This window comes from Colossoma macropomum, unplaced genomic scaffold (assembly GCF_904425465.1).
Source record: "Colossoma macropomum unplaced genomic scaffold, Colossoma_macropomum, whole genome shotgun sequence".
NCBI lineage: Eukaryota > Metazoa > Chordata > Actinopteri > Characiformes > Serrasalmidae > Colossoma > Colossoma macropomum.
In genome coordinates, this window is record NW_023494804.1 from 32,043,246 (window position 1) to 32,062,473 (window position 19,228).

A 19,228-nucleotide genomic window follows, 5' to 3' on the forward strand; every position below is an offset into this window, starting at 1 on the left:
TATCTGATTCGGATTAGCACCATGCTGCGCTCAGGCTGACATTGCAAGAGCTGCTCAAGGGCTTTTAAAAGTCCCAACTTGATTTGTAGCAAAACTGTACAGCATTCAGAAGGTTTTTTAAATGAAACATTTAGCTGATACTAGATACACCGATCAGGCATGACATTATGACCACCTCCTTGTTTCTACGCTCATTGTCCATTTTATCAGCTCCACTTACTATATAGGTGCACTTTGTAGTTCTACAGTTACAGACTGTAGTCCATCTGTTTCTCTGCGTACTTTGTTAGCCCCCTTTTACCCTGTTCTTCAGTGGTCAGGACCCCCATGGACCCTCACAGAGCAGGTACTATTTGGGTGGTGGATCATTCTCAGCACTGCAGTAACACTGATGTGGTGGTGGTGTGTTAGTGTGTGTTGCACTGGTAGGAGTGGATCAGACACAGCAGTGCTGCTGGAGTTTTGAAACACCTCAGTGTCACTGCTGGACTGAGAATAGTCCACCAACCAAAAATATCCAGACACAGCGTCCTGTGGGCAGCGTCCTGTGTCCACTGATGAAGGACTAGAGGATGACCAACACAAACTGTGCAGCAGCAGATGAGCTATCATCTCTGACTTTACGTCTACAAGGTGGACCGACAAGGTAGGAGTGTCTAATAGAGTGGACAGTGAGTGGACACAGTGTTTAAAAACTCCAGCAGCACTGCTGTGTCTGATCCACTCAGACCAGCACAACACACACTAACACACCACCACTATGTCAGTGTTACTGCATTGCTGAGAATGATCCACCAGCCAAATAGTACCTGCTCTGTGGTGGTCCTGACCACTGAAGAACAGGGTAAAAGGGGGCTAACAAAGTACACAGAGAAACAGATGGACTACAGTCTGTAACTGTAGAACTACAAAGTGCACCTATATAGTAAGTGGAGCTGATAAAATGGACAGTGAGTGTAGAAACAAGGATATGTTATGGCTGATCGGTGTATATGTAAAAGGAACATCAAGCAAAGGCCACTAACTAGTCTTTAAGGTCAGGAACAAGAAGTCCAGAGAAGATTTTAGTTCTTTTTCTCTGTCTCATCTTTTGTAAATGTTTATATTACACCAGATGTTAAAGCATTTGTCGGGCTGTGGCTTGTAGTTTGGCCAGTCCTGCTAATTTCAGTTGCTTTATATCTGATTGGATGAGCAGGATAATAACTTTGGAAACCGGCATCCGCTCCGCCAAGAAATCAGGCGGCTGACTGTTCTCATTCGCTTACTCATGGCTACACATGACATGACTTTTAATCAAGATGAAGAATGAAGATAATTGCAGATTAAACCACTGGGGGAAAAATCTACCCACTACGTCCACTCATCTCTCATCTCTCATTAGAAATTAGCTTTTAGTTACTTATCAAAGATCAGTGTGATTAGATCTAGGACCTGGGTGGAGAACGGTGGTTTTTCACTGATTCTGAATCTTCAATTTGGTGCAACAGCTGCTTGGAGCTGCAATTTGTTTTGGCTAATGACAGGATGCCTTGCTGACGGTGTGCTGCTATACCTCCACCACTAGAGGTAGTGATGCACACAGGGTTAAGTCAAACATTTAAGCCTGTATCTAGAGCCCCTCTGTTTGGGTTACCGCACTCTCATGCTTATCCAACCTCCTATTCCCTGTTCACTCTTTCCACACACCTGTCAGAGCCGGAACAAGTGAGATAAGAGTGGTTCTAATTCCCTGGAGCTTATTCCCTCCCATTTAAAATGCACCCATCTGGCTTTGACTTGTCCAAGGAGATCCCTGAGGCCTAATTCTGCAGCTAGCCTACAGCTAAACTGTCACTCTCACATGCTATATTGCAACTGGACCGAAGCCCAGAGATCAGGAGCGTTTCAGTGGGGAATAAGACGGCTTTACAATGCAGTAAAGCTATCATCTTAATAACTTCACTTCAGCAAGTTTCTGCAGTCTATTAGAAATTACAGTGTTTTTGAGGGCAAGCCGTTCCAACATAGCCTCCTGCAGATGTCTAGGTGGATATTAATGTACATTTTACAGTCAAACGTATGCATTAATGTTAGCATACCATTGTTATCCTATAAATTATATCCATATATATATATATATATATATATATATATATATATATATATATGTATATATATATATATATATATATATATATATTTTCCATGATAAATGGAGAAAGAGAAATGGTTTAAAAAGACTTGTTACATTAGCTCACATAAAAGTTCTCAATGTTTTTTCTTCTTGTATGAGGCTATAATTTTGGAGATATAAGATTTTATTGCAGTGATGATATGCAGACTTTTATTTTTGGAAATAAAGTGTTTTTGAGTGAGTATTTAACTTCTGTAGCCAGTCAGGTGGAAGAAAGGGCCTTTAAATGATACAGTAATAGTGATACTTTAATTGTGTAGTGAAATATAAATAAAGGAAACATTGTTTTACTGTTAACAGTACAGAATACTCAACGCTGGATTATGAGCACTGCCACCCATAGGTGTTCAGTTCATCGGAGGAAAACAAGTTAGACATCCAGGGCTCCCCGGGCTCTGAGGGAGGGAGAGGTTACATAGGTTGATATTCACACTCTGTATTCATCCCCTCAGTGTGTGTGTGTGTGTGTGTGTGTGTGTGTGTGTATGTGAGAGAGTGGAAGGGAGGGGTGATATAAAAACTGGCTCTCTGTAGTCTGCTCCCATTTCTCCTGCTTTTTCAGTGGGTTTGGTCTGCAGGGGGAGAGCCAAAATGAAGCTCCTGTTTGTGGCCACCTTGGCCCTGCTGGCCCTCTCCTACCTGGACCAGGTGGACTCATCTGCTTATGACAAGATTGTGTCCCACAGCCGCATCCGGGCCAGGACTCAGGGGTAAGACAATATGCTTGTGTAAGAAATATTGGTGAGAAATTGGAAAGCTGTAATAATTCAAAAGAAATGTAGTTTTGTATGTTTAGAATTAACAATTTTTGTTGATGTTTTTCTAAACACTGAACCTACAGGTGATGTTTTAAATTGTTTTCTTAAAATCCTACAACCTGTTTTGCTGTACCCTTTAAAATTCAAATGGATCAATTAATAAATAATTGTGAATGAAAGTTTATATTAAACCTTAAGATTTTAGAAACAGTCTAACAGGGTAGACTTTGAATTATTTTGCAGACATTGACAAACTTTTATTATATCTAATTAAATTGGAAAACTGAAATGAATTGTTAAACTGAAACAAAATTATATGTATTAAGTTTATAGTGTTTTTTGAAAAATAATCTGAATTGAATTTTTAATTTGTTTTTTAAACATTTTTTTTTTAGTTTTTGACTGAAACTGATAAATTGATTCATAAATTGCAAAATAAAAGTTCTCTTTGCAAAGCTAAAACTAAGGCTTTTTTAAAAAAAACATTAATTGAGTTGACTTTTTAAATTGCTTTACAAGCATTGACAGTCCTTCATGCTAGAACTTGACTGAAACTGATTACTTAATTTTTAAATCGATAAACTGATTGAAAAATAAAAGCTTTTGCAAAGCTAAAATAAATGCTTCTTGAAAAAATCTAAATGAATTGACTAAAACTGCTCAATTGATCATTAAATTCAGAAATCAAAAAATCTAAATGGGTTGACTTTTTAAATTGTTTTCCAAACATTGCTGAGCGTTTGTGCTAGGACTTGACTGAAACTAAAAATCGTTTTAAGTTTAAAAAGTATTGTATTAAAAGTTGATAAACTGATTATAAAATAAAAGTTTACTTTTGTTTAAAGCTATAACAAAGCTTTATTGATGACTGGTGGAACTGATGGCTTTTACTTTTTTTTCATTTTACTGCTGCATGTGTTCTTAAATGCAATTTGTCAAGAGCTTTAAACGATTATGCTCCTAATTGGATTGACTCCAAAATCCAGCTACCAAGGTGTGAAAGCAATTATCAGTTATCAGTCTTGAATCCGGTCCCTGAAGCCTTCTTCTTTCTTCTCATCCTTTTTCTGTACACACCTCATTGGCAGGCCCAACGTGTGTGCCCTTCAGCAGGTCATGGGCACCACAAAGAAGTATTTCAGCACATGCAGGAACTGGTACAAGGGATCCATCTGCGGCAAGAAGGCGTAAGTGCTCTGTCTCTTCGCCCTGCTTTGGGCTGTGTCTCTTTGATCTGTGATAGCTGTGTGACTCTGTGTGCCGGTGGTAGGTGTGTGTAGGTGACGGGGGGGGGGTGGTAATGGATAGGGGTTAGACAGGCTATGAGCTCCGAGCTGTATGCAGGATCTCACCTGATCCACAGAGAGGATGATGAAAGATAAACATCACTTTTATCTCTCCATTTCTCTGCCATCACTGTGCTGCGGACCCCCGGGGTAGATTGTTCACTTTCAGAGATGCAGAGATGGATGGAGACACAGACTTACATAAATATCAGCATTACAGTGTTTGGCCTTAAAGGCAGAGTAGAAGGCAGGGAGGTGTTTCCCTGCTGTACTGCCCTAAAACCAGCTGAACTTAGCCATTCTAAATTAGCCACAGAAGTGGTCTCAGATTGGCAATTGTAACCTTAGTTGTCAGTGGTGCCATTAGAGAACCTAATGTACCCGTTACTTTAGTAGAAACACTTTTCTTGTGGTTCCACCATGTACAGATGCCAGGCACAGTTTAGTCATCCTGTAGCTCTTCATTGGTGGTCAATTTCTAACCACAGAGCTGCTCTTGGCTGGCGACTTTAACGTGCCGGACCAGTCTCAACATAGCAGTGACACTGACGTGTGTAAAAAGAATGCTGTGACTCATACACTCGTACCAGCACCACACACACACTACCATGCTCGCTGAGAATGGTCAATCATAGTATCTGGTCAACAGCAGCCCCATAACGCTGACCAATGATGAATGGAGTAGAGGGTGGCTGACAAGCTGTAGTCTATGATTGAACAACTACATAGTGGACTTAAGTAGGCGGACCTCATAAAGTAACCAATGAGTGGAAGGATAAGGTATGTGGTAATGCACTATGAGGTAAGCTGTAGTGTACTTTAAAATAGGTTGTCATCAACATGCGAAATACAGGGGGTCCTGGGGGTTCCGGGACCTCCTCATTAGCCTCTTGGACCTCCTAAATGTCTCAAAATCTAAATTCTGGAGGGGTCCCTAAAAAAAAAAAGATCATTGTTTGGCCTGCTTCACCCACAAAACGGTGAGCTTCTGTCTTTGGTATTCTTAACTAACAAGAGCTGCACCACTGGTCTGCCTCAGGGTGGTCCTGTAACAAATTGGTTCAGCCAGTTGGTCCTTCATAGCCTACAACTGTAAATATGCCCAGGATACTTCTGAAAAACTCAACAACGAGCTGTATGCATGTTTGTAAATCTAAAAACTTGCCCAATTTCCCAAGTGATTGATGGAAAGAAAGAATTGTTGCTTATTTCTCACACTGAATACACACCGTAAGACCTTAATTAATGTGTAAAACTAGAAAAGAGCATTTCCAAAAGAGGAAATATTTTGTTCACACTATGACGAGTGAGTTAGCAGCCAGCCAATGCAGAAGTAGCCAGCCAACATGTGACCCCCCCCCAATACCAGGGGGTATTTCGCACACTGGTGGTAGCACACTATGAGATAGGATCTAGCATACTATAATGTAGGTGGTAGTGCACTAAGAGGTAGGCTGTAGTATACTATAAGGTAGGCGGTAGTACACTAAGAGGTAGGCTGTAGTATACTATAAGGTAGGCGGTAGTGCACTAAGAGGTAGGCTGTAGTATACTATAAGGTAGGCGGTAGTGCACTATGAGGTAGGCTGTAGTATACGATAATGTAGGCGGTAGTGCACTAAGAGGTAGGCTGTAGTATACGATAATGTAGGCGGTAGTGCACTAAGAGGTAGGCTGTAGTATACTATAATGTAGGCGGTAGTGCACTAAGAGGTAGGCTGTAGTATATTATAATGTAGGCGGTAGTGCACTATGAGGTAGGCTGTAGTATACGATAATGTAGGCGGTAGTGCACTAAGAGGTAGGCTGTAGTATACTATAATGTAGGCGGTAGTGCACTAAGAGGTAGGCTGTAGTATACTATAAGGTAGGCGGTAGTGCACTAAGAGGTAGGCTGTAGTATACTATAATGTAGGCGGTAGTGCACTAAGAGGTAGGCTGTAGTATACGATAATGTAGGCGGTAGTGCACTAAGAGGTAGGCTGTAGTATACTATAATGTAGGCGGTAGTGCACTAAGAGGTAGGCTGTAGTATACTATAATGTAGGCTGTAGTGCACTAAGAGGTAGGCTGTAGTATACTATAATGTAGGCTGTAGTGCACTAAGAGGTAGGCTGTAGTATACTATAATGTAGGCGGTAGTGCACTAAGAGGTAGGCTGTAGTATATTATAATGTAGGCTGTAGTGCACTAAGAGGTAGGCTGTAGTATACTATAATGTAGGCGGTAGTGCACTAAGAGGTAGGCTGTAGTATACTATAATGTAGGCTGTAGTGCACTAAGAGGTAGGCTGTAGTATACTATAATGTAGGCGGTAGTGCACTAAGAGGTAGGCTGTAGTATACTATAATGTAGGCGGTAGTGCACTAAGAGGTAGGCTGTAGTATACTATAATGTAGGCTGTAGTGCACTAAGAGGTAGGCTGTAGTATACTATAATGTAGGTGGTAGTGCACTATGAGGTAGGCTGTAGTATACTATAATGTAGGTGGTAGTGCACTATGAGGTAGGCTGTAGTATACTATAATGTAGGCGGTAGTGCACTAAGAGGTAGGCTGTAGTATACTATAATGTAGGCGGTAGTGCACTAAGAGGTAGGCTGTAGTATACTATAATGTAGGCGGTAGTGCACTAAGAGGTAGGCTGTAGTATACTATAATGTAGGCTGTAGTGCACTAAGAGGTAGGCTGTAGTATACTATAATGTAGGCGGTAGTGCACTAAGAGGTAGGCTGTAGTATACTATAATGTAGGCTGTAGTGCACTAAGAGGTAGGCTGTAGTATATTATAATGTAGGCGGTAGTGCACTAAGAGGTAGGCTGTAGTATACTATAATGTAGGCGGTAGTGCACTAAGAGGTAGGCTGTAGTATACTATAATGTAGGCGGTAGTGCACTAAGAGGTAGGCTGTAGTATACTATAATGTAGGCTGTAGTGCACTAAGAGGTAGGCTGTAGTATATTATAATGTAGGCGGTAGTGCACTAAGAGGTAGGCTGTAGTATACTATAATGTAGGCGGTAGTACACTAAGAGGTAGGCTGTAGTATACTATAATGTAGGCTGTAGTGCACTAAGAGGTAGGCTGTAGTATATTATAATGTAGGCTGTAGTGCACTAAGAGGTAGGCTGTAGTATACCATAATGTAGGCGGTAGTGCAGTAAGTGGTAGGCTGTAGTATACTATAATGTAGGCGGTAGTGCAGTAAGTGGTAGGCTGTAGTATACTATAATGTAGGCGGTAGTGCACTAAGAGGTAGGCTGTAGTATACCATAATGTAGGCGGTAGTGCAGTAAGTGGTAGGCTGTAGTGCACTATGAGGTAGGCTGTAGTATACTATAATGTAGGCGGTAGTGCACTAAGAGGTAGGCTGTAGTATACCATAATGTAGGCGGTAGTGCAGTAAGTGGTAGGCTGTAGTGCACTATGAGGTAGGCTGTAGTATACTATAATGTAGGCGGTAGTGCAGTAAGTGGTAGGCTGTAGTACACTATAATGTAGGCGGTAGTGCAGTAAGTGGTAGGCTGTAGTATACTATAATGTAGGTGGTAGTGCACTATGAGGTAGGTTGCAACATGAATTTTAAAATACACATGAAAACATGTTTATATGATTTTTCTTATTAAGTAATAGAATTATTTTTATTATTAACAGGTAGGGGGTGTACTTTGCATTTTGTTGCCATGTGGCAACAGTGTGCAACAATGGAACTGTAATGTATACAACTGGAGTAAACCAATACACTGCCTTAGGATATAGACATGGATATAATCCAGGCACAAAAACCATGTGCATAACAGACAAATGTGCCTAAATGTTTTAAGCATACAGAAAGGACTGTGGAAATAATTGAATAGATAAAAACATCAGAACATCAAAGTCAAGGATATAAAAAAGTTATGTGAAAACAACAGTGACCAGTGTGTCTGAAGAAACACATTCCTTTACTCCCATGGTATGAATTGCAGACCCTGGATGGATAATGGATTATACACATACATTGAGAGGGCTTCAGGTCCGTGCACAGATTGCAACAAGAAAGTCAGATCTGTTCACATGGTCAGAAGTGTATCCCATGTCACTCAGAAAGCCTTTAGTTTTACCAAAGAATAGGAAAAAAATGACTTACATTGTCGTCAGGCCTAAAAAGTCACTGCTGCCATATGGCAACACTATGCAGTAAAGGGTTAACTATCCTTTGAGAAGTAAAACCATGGTTTCAGATCAGCACTACAGAACTTTATCTGTGCATAATGTGGCTTACGGGGCTTCCCCTGATGTCAGAGCTCTAAATGAGGTTTTCTTTGAGGTGAAAGTGAGCTTGGCCAAGCTCCACTGGTGAAGATCTCACTCTGAGATGATGTGCTAATTTGCTTTAAGTGCCAGAATAATATAGATGGCAATCAAACAGAAACGTAGCTGTCAGCCTTTGATATGTTAAGCTGTTTAAACATCGTGGCCAAATTTTTAGAAGTCAGATTGGCATGAACTTCATGCAGCTTTTCCACTGGCAGAAAAACACAACGACAGAAAAGCTGGCTCCAGGCAGAAAGAGCATCCTGTTCCAACTGTTACCTTTCTTCCTTCCCTTGCCAATTTTTTTTGTCTTCACCTCTTCTTTATGTCTTTTCCAGCAGACAGTTGTTCAATATGAATAACTGGATTTTGATTCACTGAATGGATTCAAATAATTTATTTCAACATGAATAAACATATGACATCAACACAGTTATTGCTATAGTAAACAGCAAAACAAGTTGATATTCATCTGGAAATGAACGTAACTTTGGCGTTAGCGTTAGAACTAATCATTTGCAGAAGTTCTACACTGGCCAGAGGGTTCAAGGAGACAGGCTGTAGTTGAAGACGTGGACTGTCTTCATGATTCTGTTTACGTCATATTGGTCCGTGTTCAAATGTGGGGCCTCTTTCATGTCCAGACTAATCACAGTTTATACGCACCATAGTGTATAAGTGTGCATTAGCATTTGTGCGTGTGTACACTAAAGTTGGGTGGTACTGATAAAATTCAATTACATTATTTCCAATATATATTAGTGTATTCAATGACATTTAAGTTTGTATACATATTGTTAATGAACCCATGCTGCTTGATTAGACTTAAAAAAGGCCTTAGACTAGACAGGCATGAAAACTCATGATTAGTGAAAAAGGGGACAAGTTCAGAAACTGAAACCCCTGTAGTGGGTTTTGGTGGCATCATTTTTGGAGGAAATTTTTAGGGATGACTGGACATTCTGGTCCACTCTGAGAATAAAACACAGGGGTAAGTGCTGTGGAATTATTTAGTTCATTGAGTTCAACAACCTATTTTCTAGACATTTTAATGCATTTGCTTAAAATCTGTTTCTTATATACCAAAGCTGAATCCAGTCTTCTGAGACCCCACAGCTAATATTGATAAAGGTCATTCTAAAAACTTTAGTGTTATACTTGCTCCACTTGTGTGTAGTGCTTGGACCCCAAAGATTGCCACCTACAATCTAATTTGAAGTTGGCTGTTTAGCTCACAGTGATTACAACAGCCCACAGAAATAAGCATGTTCTACATCAATTCCTGACAAAAACGAAATGAAAATGGATTTTCTTTCCAGAGGAAAATCTTTCTTAAGATGGATAAAGCAGATCTCAATATTATATAATGGAAAGATCACTGATTTCTGATTTGTTTCTCGTAAACACGCCGTAGGAGAAAAGAGAAGATTAACCTCAGCATTTCACTGTGAGAAGTTCTGGTGATGAAGGAGAAAAGCGAGAGTTCTCCTTCCGCACTGAGAGACTGCTGAAAGAGTTCTGTGATCTAAAACAGAGCTGTATAGATAGATATATAGACAGATAGATAGATAGAACTTTATTGATCCCGAAGGGAAATTGCATTGTCTCAGTAGCAAGACATATAATTGCACATAAACTTACATAAACTATGCAGAAAATAAAAAATAGAAATAACACTAGACATAAGTTAAAGTATAAAAGAGTAGAAATAAAATAAAAGCATATCTATTTGCATATTTACATTGCATATAAGACAGATTTGTTGTATTTACATGATAGCAGGCACTGAGTGGTATGAGGTAAACTAAAAGCACAGTGAGTACTGACATAACTAACTAGGAGTTGCAGCACTATTACAGTGTAAATTGTGCAGTGAGAGTCATTATTGTATTAGCAGGAGAGGAGATACAGTGATGTGGTTCAGCTCAGTTCAGACAGCAGGAGATCAGTACCAGCTGTATAAGAAAACAATGAGATCTGACACTTTTCTTATGGAGATATTATTCAGCTGAGACTGGGGTGAGACGAGTCAGACACTGAAGTGTTAATCCAACAACATTTTGACAACATTTTGATCAAAGTGAGAAAATTTGAGTTTTATTTCTTGGGAGCCAAATTTCAGAAATAGGAGAAAATGGCTCAGATCTCATTCTGATTTCAAACTGGACTTAACCACGTCTAGGAGAAGAACCCTGAGATCAAGAGGAGATCTCATTTAGAGTATTTCTTTCCTCTGGGAACAATTATCATTTAAACATGTAAAATGTTTTTCACCTACTAAAACGAGTCGTGTGAATTTAGCATTCAAAACAGTGAATTTTTCATGAGTTTGCATGTATGCTAGAGATCTGCATGGGCATGAAGTTCCTCACGCTACTGCTGCTTCTGCAAAAATGCTTAATACACTTTAGGAAAGCTTAACAATCCCTCTAATCAGCCATGATGTGACTGTGATTGATGTGCTGTTAAATTTCATCTCCTGCATCATCCGACCCAAGTCAGATATTTTGTCAGACCCTCTCTCTGGCTTGGGTTTGGTAGCAGACGTCTACCTTGCACATATATAATGAATTGTTTTGATAGGCTGTCTTGTGGTTTTCTTCTCTTGAAATCTAGAGGTGTGGCCAAAATGGCCAATTCATTTTTCTGATTTTGGCAACTCGTTGTTTCAATTTTAAGGTGTAACAGTGTAAGTCAGTTAAGTGAACATGCTGCTACTTAAATGCCGCTGCTACATCGTGCCAATATGGCGCTGAACTATGCGTGACTTGTATGCATGTTTTTAAAACAGGCAACGGATTTGATCCATTTAAGAGCAAATGACAGTTTGACAGTTTGACCTATTAAAGAGCAAATCGTGTTATTTATGTTGTGACTTTGGCTGCTAAAAAGCACAAGTGTGTAGTGTGTTTCATGTGGTCACTCAGCTTCAAGCATATAGAAAGTAATGATAAAAATCTGTCATTGGTCTATTTGGCCATTACATTCTTCTTTGGTGCAATTTCATATTCTTAACCTTTTAACTCCTCGAGACCACCGGTGGTTCCAAAACACACTTCGTCATATTCTTCATAACTTTCATATTTCATAAGCTACATTCTAAAGGTGGGGGTCGTATGAGAGCTGTAACTGTCTTCTTTCCAGTCAAATAGATGGGTGATGTAATTTTAAACCCTTATAATAAAAGAAGCTGAACTCACAAATTTTTTTGTCTACTGAAAGTCGACCCATTTTTCCACAAATCTGGGCTATAAACTATAAACAGATGGCGTCTCTTCAGTGATCTGCTCTGTAAAAATTACTTTTATAAAATAATACAAAGAGCTTCTAAGATTTTTGGCTTTCAGCAGTGAATTGTAAGCATATAGCAACATGTGTGATCATAAAACACACGTTCTGTTAATTTGAGGGGAGCTTTTACAAAAATTAATAAATAAAATAAAAATTTACATTTATTTCCTGCAGTTACTGAATAATTCGCCTTAAGATTTGGGCATGTAAATTCAGATGGAAAAACCAAAATATACCCTGGAGAATAAGAGGTTAATATTGATAAGTAAAGGCTGCATAATGAAAGATTCAGGGATTTGGAGACCTCTCTGGTGGAAAAATATAATTTTGTGAAGGATGTGTCTTCCGGGGATGCAAGTAAATTATTTTTGTCGTCATGTCTTCATCTGTAAAACGCTGATCTTGCATTTGAAGCCTTAATTTTGAGCTAGATCTTCTTTTTAAGCCTGTGTGTGCTATTAATACATGAAGACGTATGACGTGGTCCGAAAGACTCCTGCAAAATCCAATCTGACGCGGCTGATTTTCAGATTATTATTTCAGGCTTTACAGGGAGACTAGCAGCAGCAGGTTTATTACACCATTGTTTGTACTGTAACTAGATGTGCTTCCTACTTGCATAAGCCACCTGCTGCAGGATCTGACTCTAAGCCATTAACTTCATTTAGGAGAGCGTGATAATAGGCTCACTTTGACTATAGGAATAAAGACATACATTATCTACCCCACTAACATCAAGGCTCACAGTGTTTCCCTGCAATAGTGTCATGCAGGGGTAGGTGAACAATAAAGCACCCAAGAAATTTCTCCACAGCGTCTGTAGATAAGACCATGCTGACTCAGAAAGGACCACAGAAGCACAACCCAGCAGTTAGCTACACTGCAATAGTATCTTGTCAAGTAAAATTATCGTAAATCTAGTCGATATTTACAATATTTCTCTTGTTGAAGTTGTTGTAAGATTATTTTAAGATTATTTAACCTATTAAGTTAAATTAACTCACTATAATGGCAGATAATTTTGCTTGTTTTAAAAAATGTACTTGAAACCAGCTAAATTGTCTGGCAGTTTAATGAGATAAATAAAAAAAAACAGGTACAAAATTTCTAGAAATAAGCTAAATAATCTTATAATAAGTGCACAACCATCTCAAAATAAGAAATATTAGAAATATTGACTAGAATTAAGATAATTTCACTCGACAAGACACTATTTTTTGCAGTGTGCAGGTTATGGATATGATTTTATTTTGTTCAAATATCATAATACACAATATGTCTGTTATCTACTCATCATCTGATTAAAGCCTGAGTTCTCCAACATTAGCTGCAAAATGTAGTTAGACCTGTAAAATGACCGTTGGACGACTTGTTCTCCGGTCAAGAAGAGCGAAGTGGTCTGTTTCTCTTGAAGGGGGGTCTTAGGGCGGGCGTCTGAGCACGGTTCTGAGCAGGCAGCGGCTTAGAAATTATCTACCATTAAATTGTATTAAATTTGGCAGCATATCATTACTGTTAAAACAAGAATTTAAACGTTTTGAAACCACGTTGGGCTTCAAAAAAAAGAAAAATCCAAGATTTTTTCTCTGGTGTCCTAAAAACACACACACACATACTAGTACACAAACACACACACACACACACACACACACTTGCTGCCAATGTGAAAAAAGACAAGAACTAATTACGTCTTCAGTGTTTCTCATGAGAATTGTTAATAACAGGGTGTGGAAAACTCCTATCTGCTCGGGTTCGTCTGACTCCAGGCTGATGTGTTACGTAAGGCTGATGCTGATATCCAGGCATTGATATTAGTGCTTCATGGCACAAAGCTGTTCAGTAACATGGTCCGCCCATGACGCTGTATCAGGGGGTGCCTGGTTCCTCGTGTAACCCTGTCTTATAGGGATTTTCACACATGATTTCATGCCTTCACTTCATCATGCTAGTTATATTATTACTGGAGTTACGGTTGATCGTTTGAAACCCCAGCTCGTCTTCTCCCTATCATGCTCAAGTCAAATGTATGGACGTACCTGAATGTATGTTTTTGATAATCTTAAAGACGTTTGAAATTGATGCCTGTATGTGAACTTCTATAAAATAAATAAATAAATAAATGAAGTGTTTTTTTAAAACGAGAAGTTTTCATCATATCATCCTAATTACTCTTTGTTTCTCATTAAACGTTATAGGTAGAAGTAATTAATATTAATTAGTGGAATGTTTCTCATTGTTAATGCATTCCAGCCCATCAGCTGTTTTCTGACAAGGGAGGGCGGAGTCTAAATAGCTTTATTTGGTAGAAGGCCAATAATTCAGACTGAATTAAATCCATATTAACCAGTTTTGATATCTTCATTATTATTCTTAAAATTGTAAGCTTATTTGAATAAAAACAGTGGGTGTGCCCACACTTTTTGATTGGTAGTGTAGGTATATAGGCCTACACCAGGCATGTCAAACTGGGGACCTTCCAGGCCAAAGTGCTGTGGATATTAGATTAAGATTACATTTACCCTCATCTAACGCTCTGAATTCAGTTCATGAAGGCTTTGCTAGTTAGCTGATGATCTGAAATCAGGTGTGTTTAATGAGGCAGTGCGCTGAAGTCTGCAGTGTTTTGGTCCGTGAGGACTGGAGCCTGAGACATGTGGCCTACGGTATGTTCTTACTAACTCAAACTTACTAACTCAAATTTCTTCACAGTGGTGGTGAAAGGAACCAGGGGTTGTGATGTCAACAATGCAAATATAGCCATTTATTTTTTATCCAAAATCAGCAGTGAACCTCCACCTTTTCTTCCGTGTTTTATATGTAATACTGATAATGGTAAAATAGTGGTAGACCTGGAAAAAGAAGATATGTTTGGGTTTTATTTTGCCTTACATGTACCTCTCCACCATCAACGCACAATGCATTTCTTACTGTTTCAACGTTTGGAGGCATTAAATGCTGGTTCGTATCACCAGCACTGTGAACAATTGTGATTTTTCTAGCATGCAACATTTCATCTCAAACCACTTTGAATGACCTTTTTTACATTTTAACCTTTGAATTATGAAGGAATTTTGAAATATCAGTTCAATTCCCCTTGCATAATTATGTTTACGCTTAGGTTTGAGTTTGCATTTTGACTTTTCTCTGTTTTGATGTGAAAAACTGACAGAAGCATAGCAAAAATATGAAACGTTTTATTCTTTCCACAATAACTTTTCAACAAAATCAAATCATAACAGAGTTTACAAAGACAAATACATTATTGGCTGAAAGATTGCAACTAGCTTTTTCATAGTTTCTGTACATATTTCAGCGAGCTGGACATATAAAACCACAACTTGCTTTGATTATCACTGACAACAACTGAAACATCTAGGGGTAAAAATCTTGGACTGGCACTGACCCAGGGTCCCCAGGAGTGGGTCTGTCTTGTGTCTTGTACCCCTAACAGTGCATTAAACATGTGGAAGCTGTTTGACCAGTGTGTCTTTGGGGAGGTTGCCGAGCTGAAGCCAAGTCACACAAAGTGCCCACCGCTGAGCTGAGCTGCACTGTGCTCCCCCCGCACTGCCCACTGCCTCTGGCCTTAGAGTTCCAATGAGTTCCAGACTGTTAACTCACTGAAATACATGCAGGGAAAGGTTGAGTCACACTTTGCCTCTCTTTTTCTCTCTCACTCTCTCTCTGTCTTTTTCATTCCTCCTCCCAGACACCAACAGCATTGTTTCGAGGCAGCAGAGGAAATCATGGCCATTATGTCTGGGGTTCTGGATTCTGTTGAATAGAGAAAAAGAGGGAGAGATTGAAATAAAATGAATAAAATGATAGAGCATGTGTGAGAGAGACAGAATAGAGAAAAAGACAGAGAGAGAGGGTGAAAGAGACAGACTTGTGGCAGTGGCTTGGGTTTCCTTTCTCCTCCTTCCTTGTCAGGTGTCTGCCTCCTCCACATCATCATTCGACGAACTGTCAGGCTACACGGGTGATGACTCACAGATCTGCCAGGCTTTCCCCCGTGCCAGGAAGTGGAAATTAGGCATTAGTCTAGCTTGACTAATTACGGGGCAGGTGTTGCATCCCTCCCAAAACATCACTGTCAGAACTGGGCAATCGGGATAGCTGCTAGATATATGGCTTACAGAGCCTCCGTGCAGTTTCCTGCCTGCTTTTGCCAGCATTACTTACAAGGATAACGCAGCCAAAAAGTAAAGGGAAGCCTATACGCTGCCAGTTAGAGTTGTGCAAATTCATCTTCGCACGATTGCTTCATACCACACCCAGAGCTTAAAGAGAAATTACACTGATATTTCAAAATTTCTGCGTAATTCAATCGTGGAGACGTAAACAAAGTCATTCAGAGTGATTTGGAAATGAAATGGTGTATTATAGAGAAACTTACCATTACTTACCACAATTTTCCTTACAGTGGTGGTGACAGAAACCAGGGGGCACAATGTCTACAACACCAATACAACCCAGTAAATAGTCGTAAATAATAATAATAATAAAAATCTTTGGATACTACACTGGGAAGATAAAGGTTACCAGGAACAATAAATTATTAAAAATGTAGAGTGATATGGGTGATATTTATTGAGCTACACGTACAGAAGTAGTGTCTCTCAGTTTAGCGTCGGGCCCTCATGTTTGCTAATGCAACATGCCAGATGCCTTGGCATGGAGTTGTAGAGGTTCCCAATGGTGTCCTGCGATAATCCATCCCATGCAGCTTAAATATTCTCACACAGTTCCTGCAGATTTTACGGAAGGGTAGAGTGTTGATAGTGCGTCCGATAGCTGGCCATGGCATAGTATCTGTGTCATCAAGGCAGGCTCCAGAGACGGCAGCAGTCTGTGGACAAGCGTTGTCCTGCTGTAATAGCACACCGGAGTGTGTGTTCAGAAAAGGTAGGGCCATTGGCCGCAGGAACTCATTAACGTAACATCGGGCTGTCAAAGTGACTGTAACGAGAGCCAAACGTGATCTGGCTTTGTACGAAATTGCACCCCACACCATGACACCAAGCCCTCTGGACGAGCGACGCATGACAACAAACTGTTTATCTTGGCGCTGACCACGGTGCCTCCACACACAGATTCGTTGGTCATCTCCACCAAGACAGAAGCGGGACTCATCACTGAAGATGACCCGCCGCCATTCTGAGTCAGGCCCTGACAGTCTGGCACGACACCATTGCAGTCTTTGGCAACGTTATTGTGGTGTTAAGAACAGTCGTAATAGGTCTGCGTGCATTTAGTCCTGCATCGTGCAGCCGTCTGCCAATGGTGCTGGCACTAACACGATGACTGTTTGCTGAATGTTCGCAATCGTGGCTGTTGGGTCACTCCGTGCATGTAAGCCTACCTCTCCACCATCAGTGTATCAAAAATACATAAGTATTAAACCTCAAAACCATCATAAAAACTGTCAAATAAAAAGTTTCACTTAGTTGACCCGGAATGAGTCCTCAATGTAGCATCGCTCAAGAAGGCAGCCTGGCAGGCCACATAGCTGCGGTGTAACATCGCTTAAGCGGCTGGCCTAGGACGCCTCAAAGCTGCAGTGCAGCTGTGCTCAAGCATCTGGCCTGGAAAACCTCATGGCTGTGGTGTAACATCACTCAAGTGCCTGGCCCAGGAAACCTTGTAGCTGCAGTGTAGCATTGCTGAAGCAGCCCTCCCCCCCAAAAAAAGCCTCTGCGCCACAGGGGAAAGTCACTCTCGACTGATACAGTGGCAAACCGCTTGGCCAGCTGGGAAAAACATGCAAAAACATGCAAAAAATATAAAACAGTACACAAACAAAACTGATGAAGATGTACATTTTAATTATTAGTTATGCAGGTTAAAAAATGTGATTACAATTTGTGCAATTCGGCAAAGTGCATGCATTTAGTGTGGTATAGGCTTCCATTACTTGTCAGTTATATTAGCCTTGTAGCTGAAGAACCAAATTTCAGACAACAGACATGTCTTGGCTGATCCACTACTTTTGGGATAAGGGAAAAACTGTGTTTCATCAAACTATGGCTTTAAGCATTTTCCTAATATTCATGGGTGCAAATGTCACTGAAATCTCCATCTGCTTTACCACTTTTTCATGGTCTGCAGTGGGTATAAACAATAACTGGATCCAATTGTGCTAAAGCATCATGGGGAAACCACAACGAGTATAATAATCCTCAACAAAGCCCAACAAAGCTCTTCTTGCCTGCCTCATAATTTACACCAGATACATGAGAACATTCTTTTGTTCTATTCCCCAGTGTAGTCTACAGTGTAGTTTAGCATTTCTTAGCCGTACTGCTGGCATACGTCCCTGACTAAAGAACCATACATCATGAAATTGTGCCAAAAATAATATATCACTTCAGCTATGTCCCCCTGTTGAAGTTAAACTGCACTTATTATGCAGTCAGAAAAAGAGTCCAGGAGCCTGGTGACTTCATCTGTGCTTCCTGTGCGGAGGCTTGTTAGGAATGAGGCTCTGTCTTTCACTCACTGAGCATATCTACTAGAAGAGCGCTGAAAAACATGGGTAATATATAGGTATAAATGCTCATATAATACATTTTGTTTTGTATTTCCATTGTTGTGCAGTGTATTTCAACTTTATACCGTTTCCATGCATACCATAATTTTGGTTGGGCATTTGGAGACATGTCTCTTTTTGAAATGTCAGCTCAAACATTGGCCCAGATTGGCCAAGAACTGTGCAAATTTACCACTTAAATAACTTTTTTTAAGGGAGTTTAAGTGTCATGCCAAAGAACACCCTTCCCCATAATAAAATTGCAGTAACCCACAACCTCGAGTGTCTTGTTGCTTTTATAAACAGCAGCCAACATAAATACATATATCAAAATGCACAATGTTTTAGATAATTATTTGTTATTATTAATAATAACAGACATAAACAAGTATTCTGCCAAGAAATGTAGTTCCTTTACAGTACAGTATTGTTGCTAAGCAACCATGGACCGCTGAAGAGAATAATGTTCGGTCACTGTAAACTGCGGACATTTCATGATTTTTAAAACTTTTTTTCATATAACAGTGAACATATGATAACACAGCACTGTTTAATGCAAATACTTTCAGTTTATAAGTACTATTTGGTCACCAAATCACCACTGTGAGTCTCCTGCCAGTCTGACGACGCCACTTTTCTCGTGCTGGGGCTGAATCTCAAACAGCTCCCTACTCCCTACATAGCTTGCGCACTAACGCTAGCTACCATAGGCATTTAAATACTACTCCTGCACCCAACAAGGCAAAATATCACTAAAATGGTCATTTGGGATTCGTTCACATTCACACAGAAGCTACAATTTCTAAAGTTAATGTTGCACAGCTTACTATTTAGCTAGGGAGTACGGAGCCGTTTGGGATTCTCACTGAAACACGGACATTTGAAGCGTGT

At 39.9% G+C, this 19,228-nt stretch overlaps 1 protein-coding gene across 2 annotated transcripts in view; it reads left to right on the forward strand.

The window, feature by feature from the left end:
* Window positions 1–2,697: 2,697 nt before the first annotated feature.
* The window catches only part of postna (periostin, osteoblast specific factor a), a 55,132-nt gene continuing 38,601 nt past the window's right edge, over window positions 2,698–19,228 (forward strand). The window contains exons 1-2 of one of the 2 annotated variants that reach the window (XM_036594415.1): window positions 2,698–2,886; window positions 4,023–4,121. In XM_036594415.1, the coding sequence (XP_036450308.1) occupies window positions 2,768–2,886; window positions 4,023–4,121 (218 nt within the window). In that variant the 5' untranslated portion in view covers window positions 2,698–2,767. The remainder of the gene's footprint in view (window positions 2,887–4,022; window positions 4,122–19,228) is intronic. The other variant, XM_036594414.1, reaches the window with a different exon arrangement.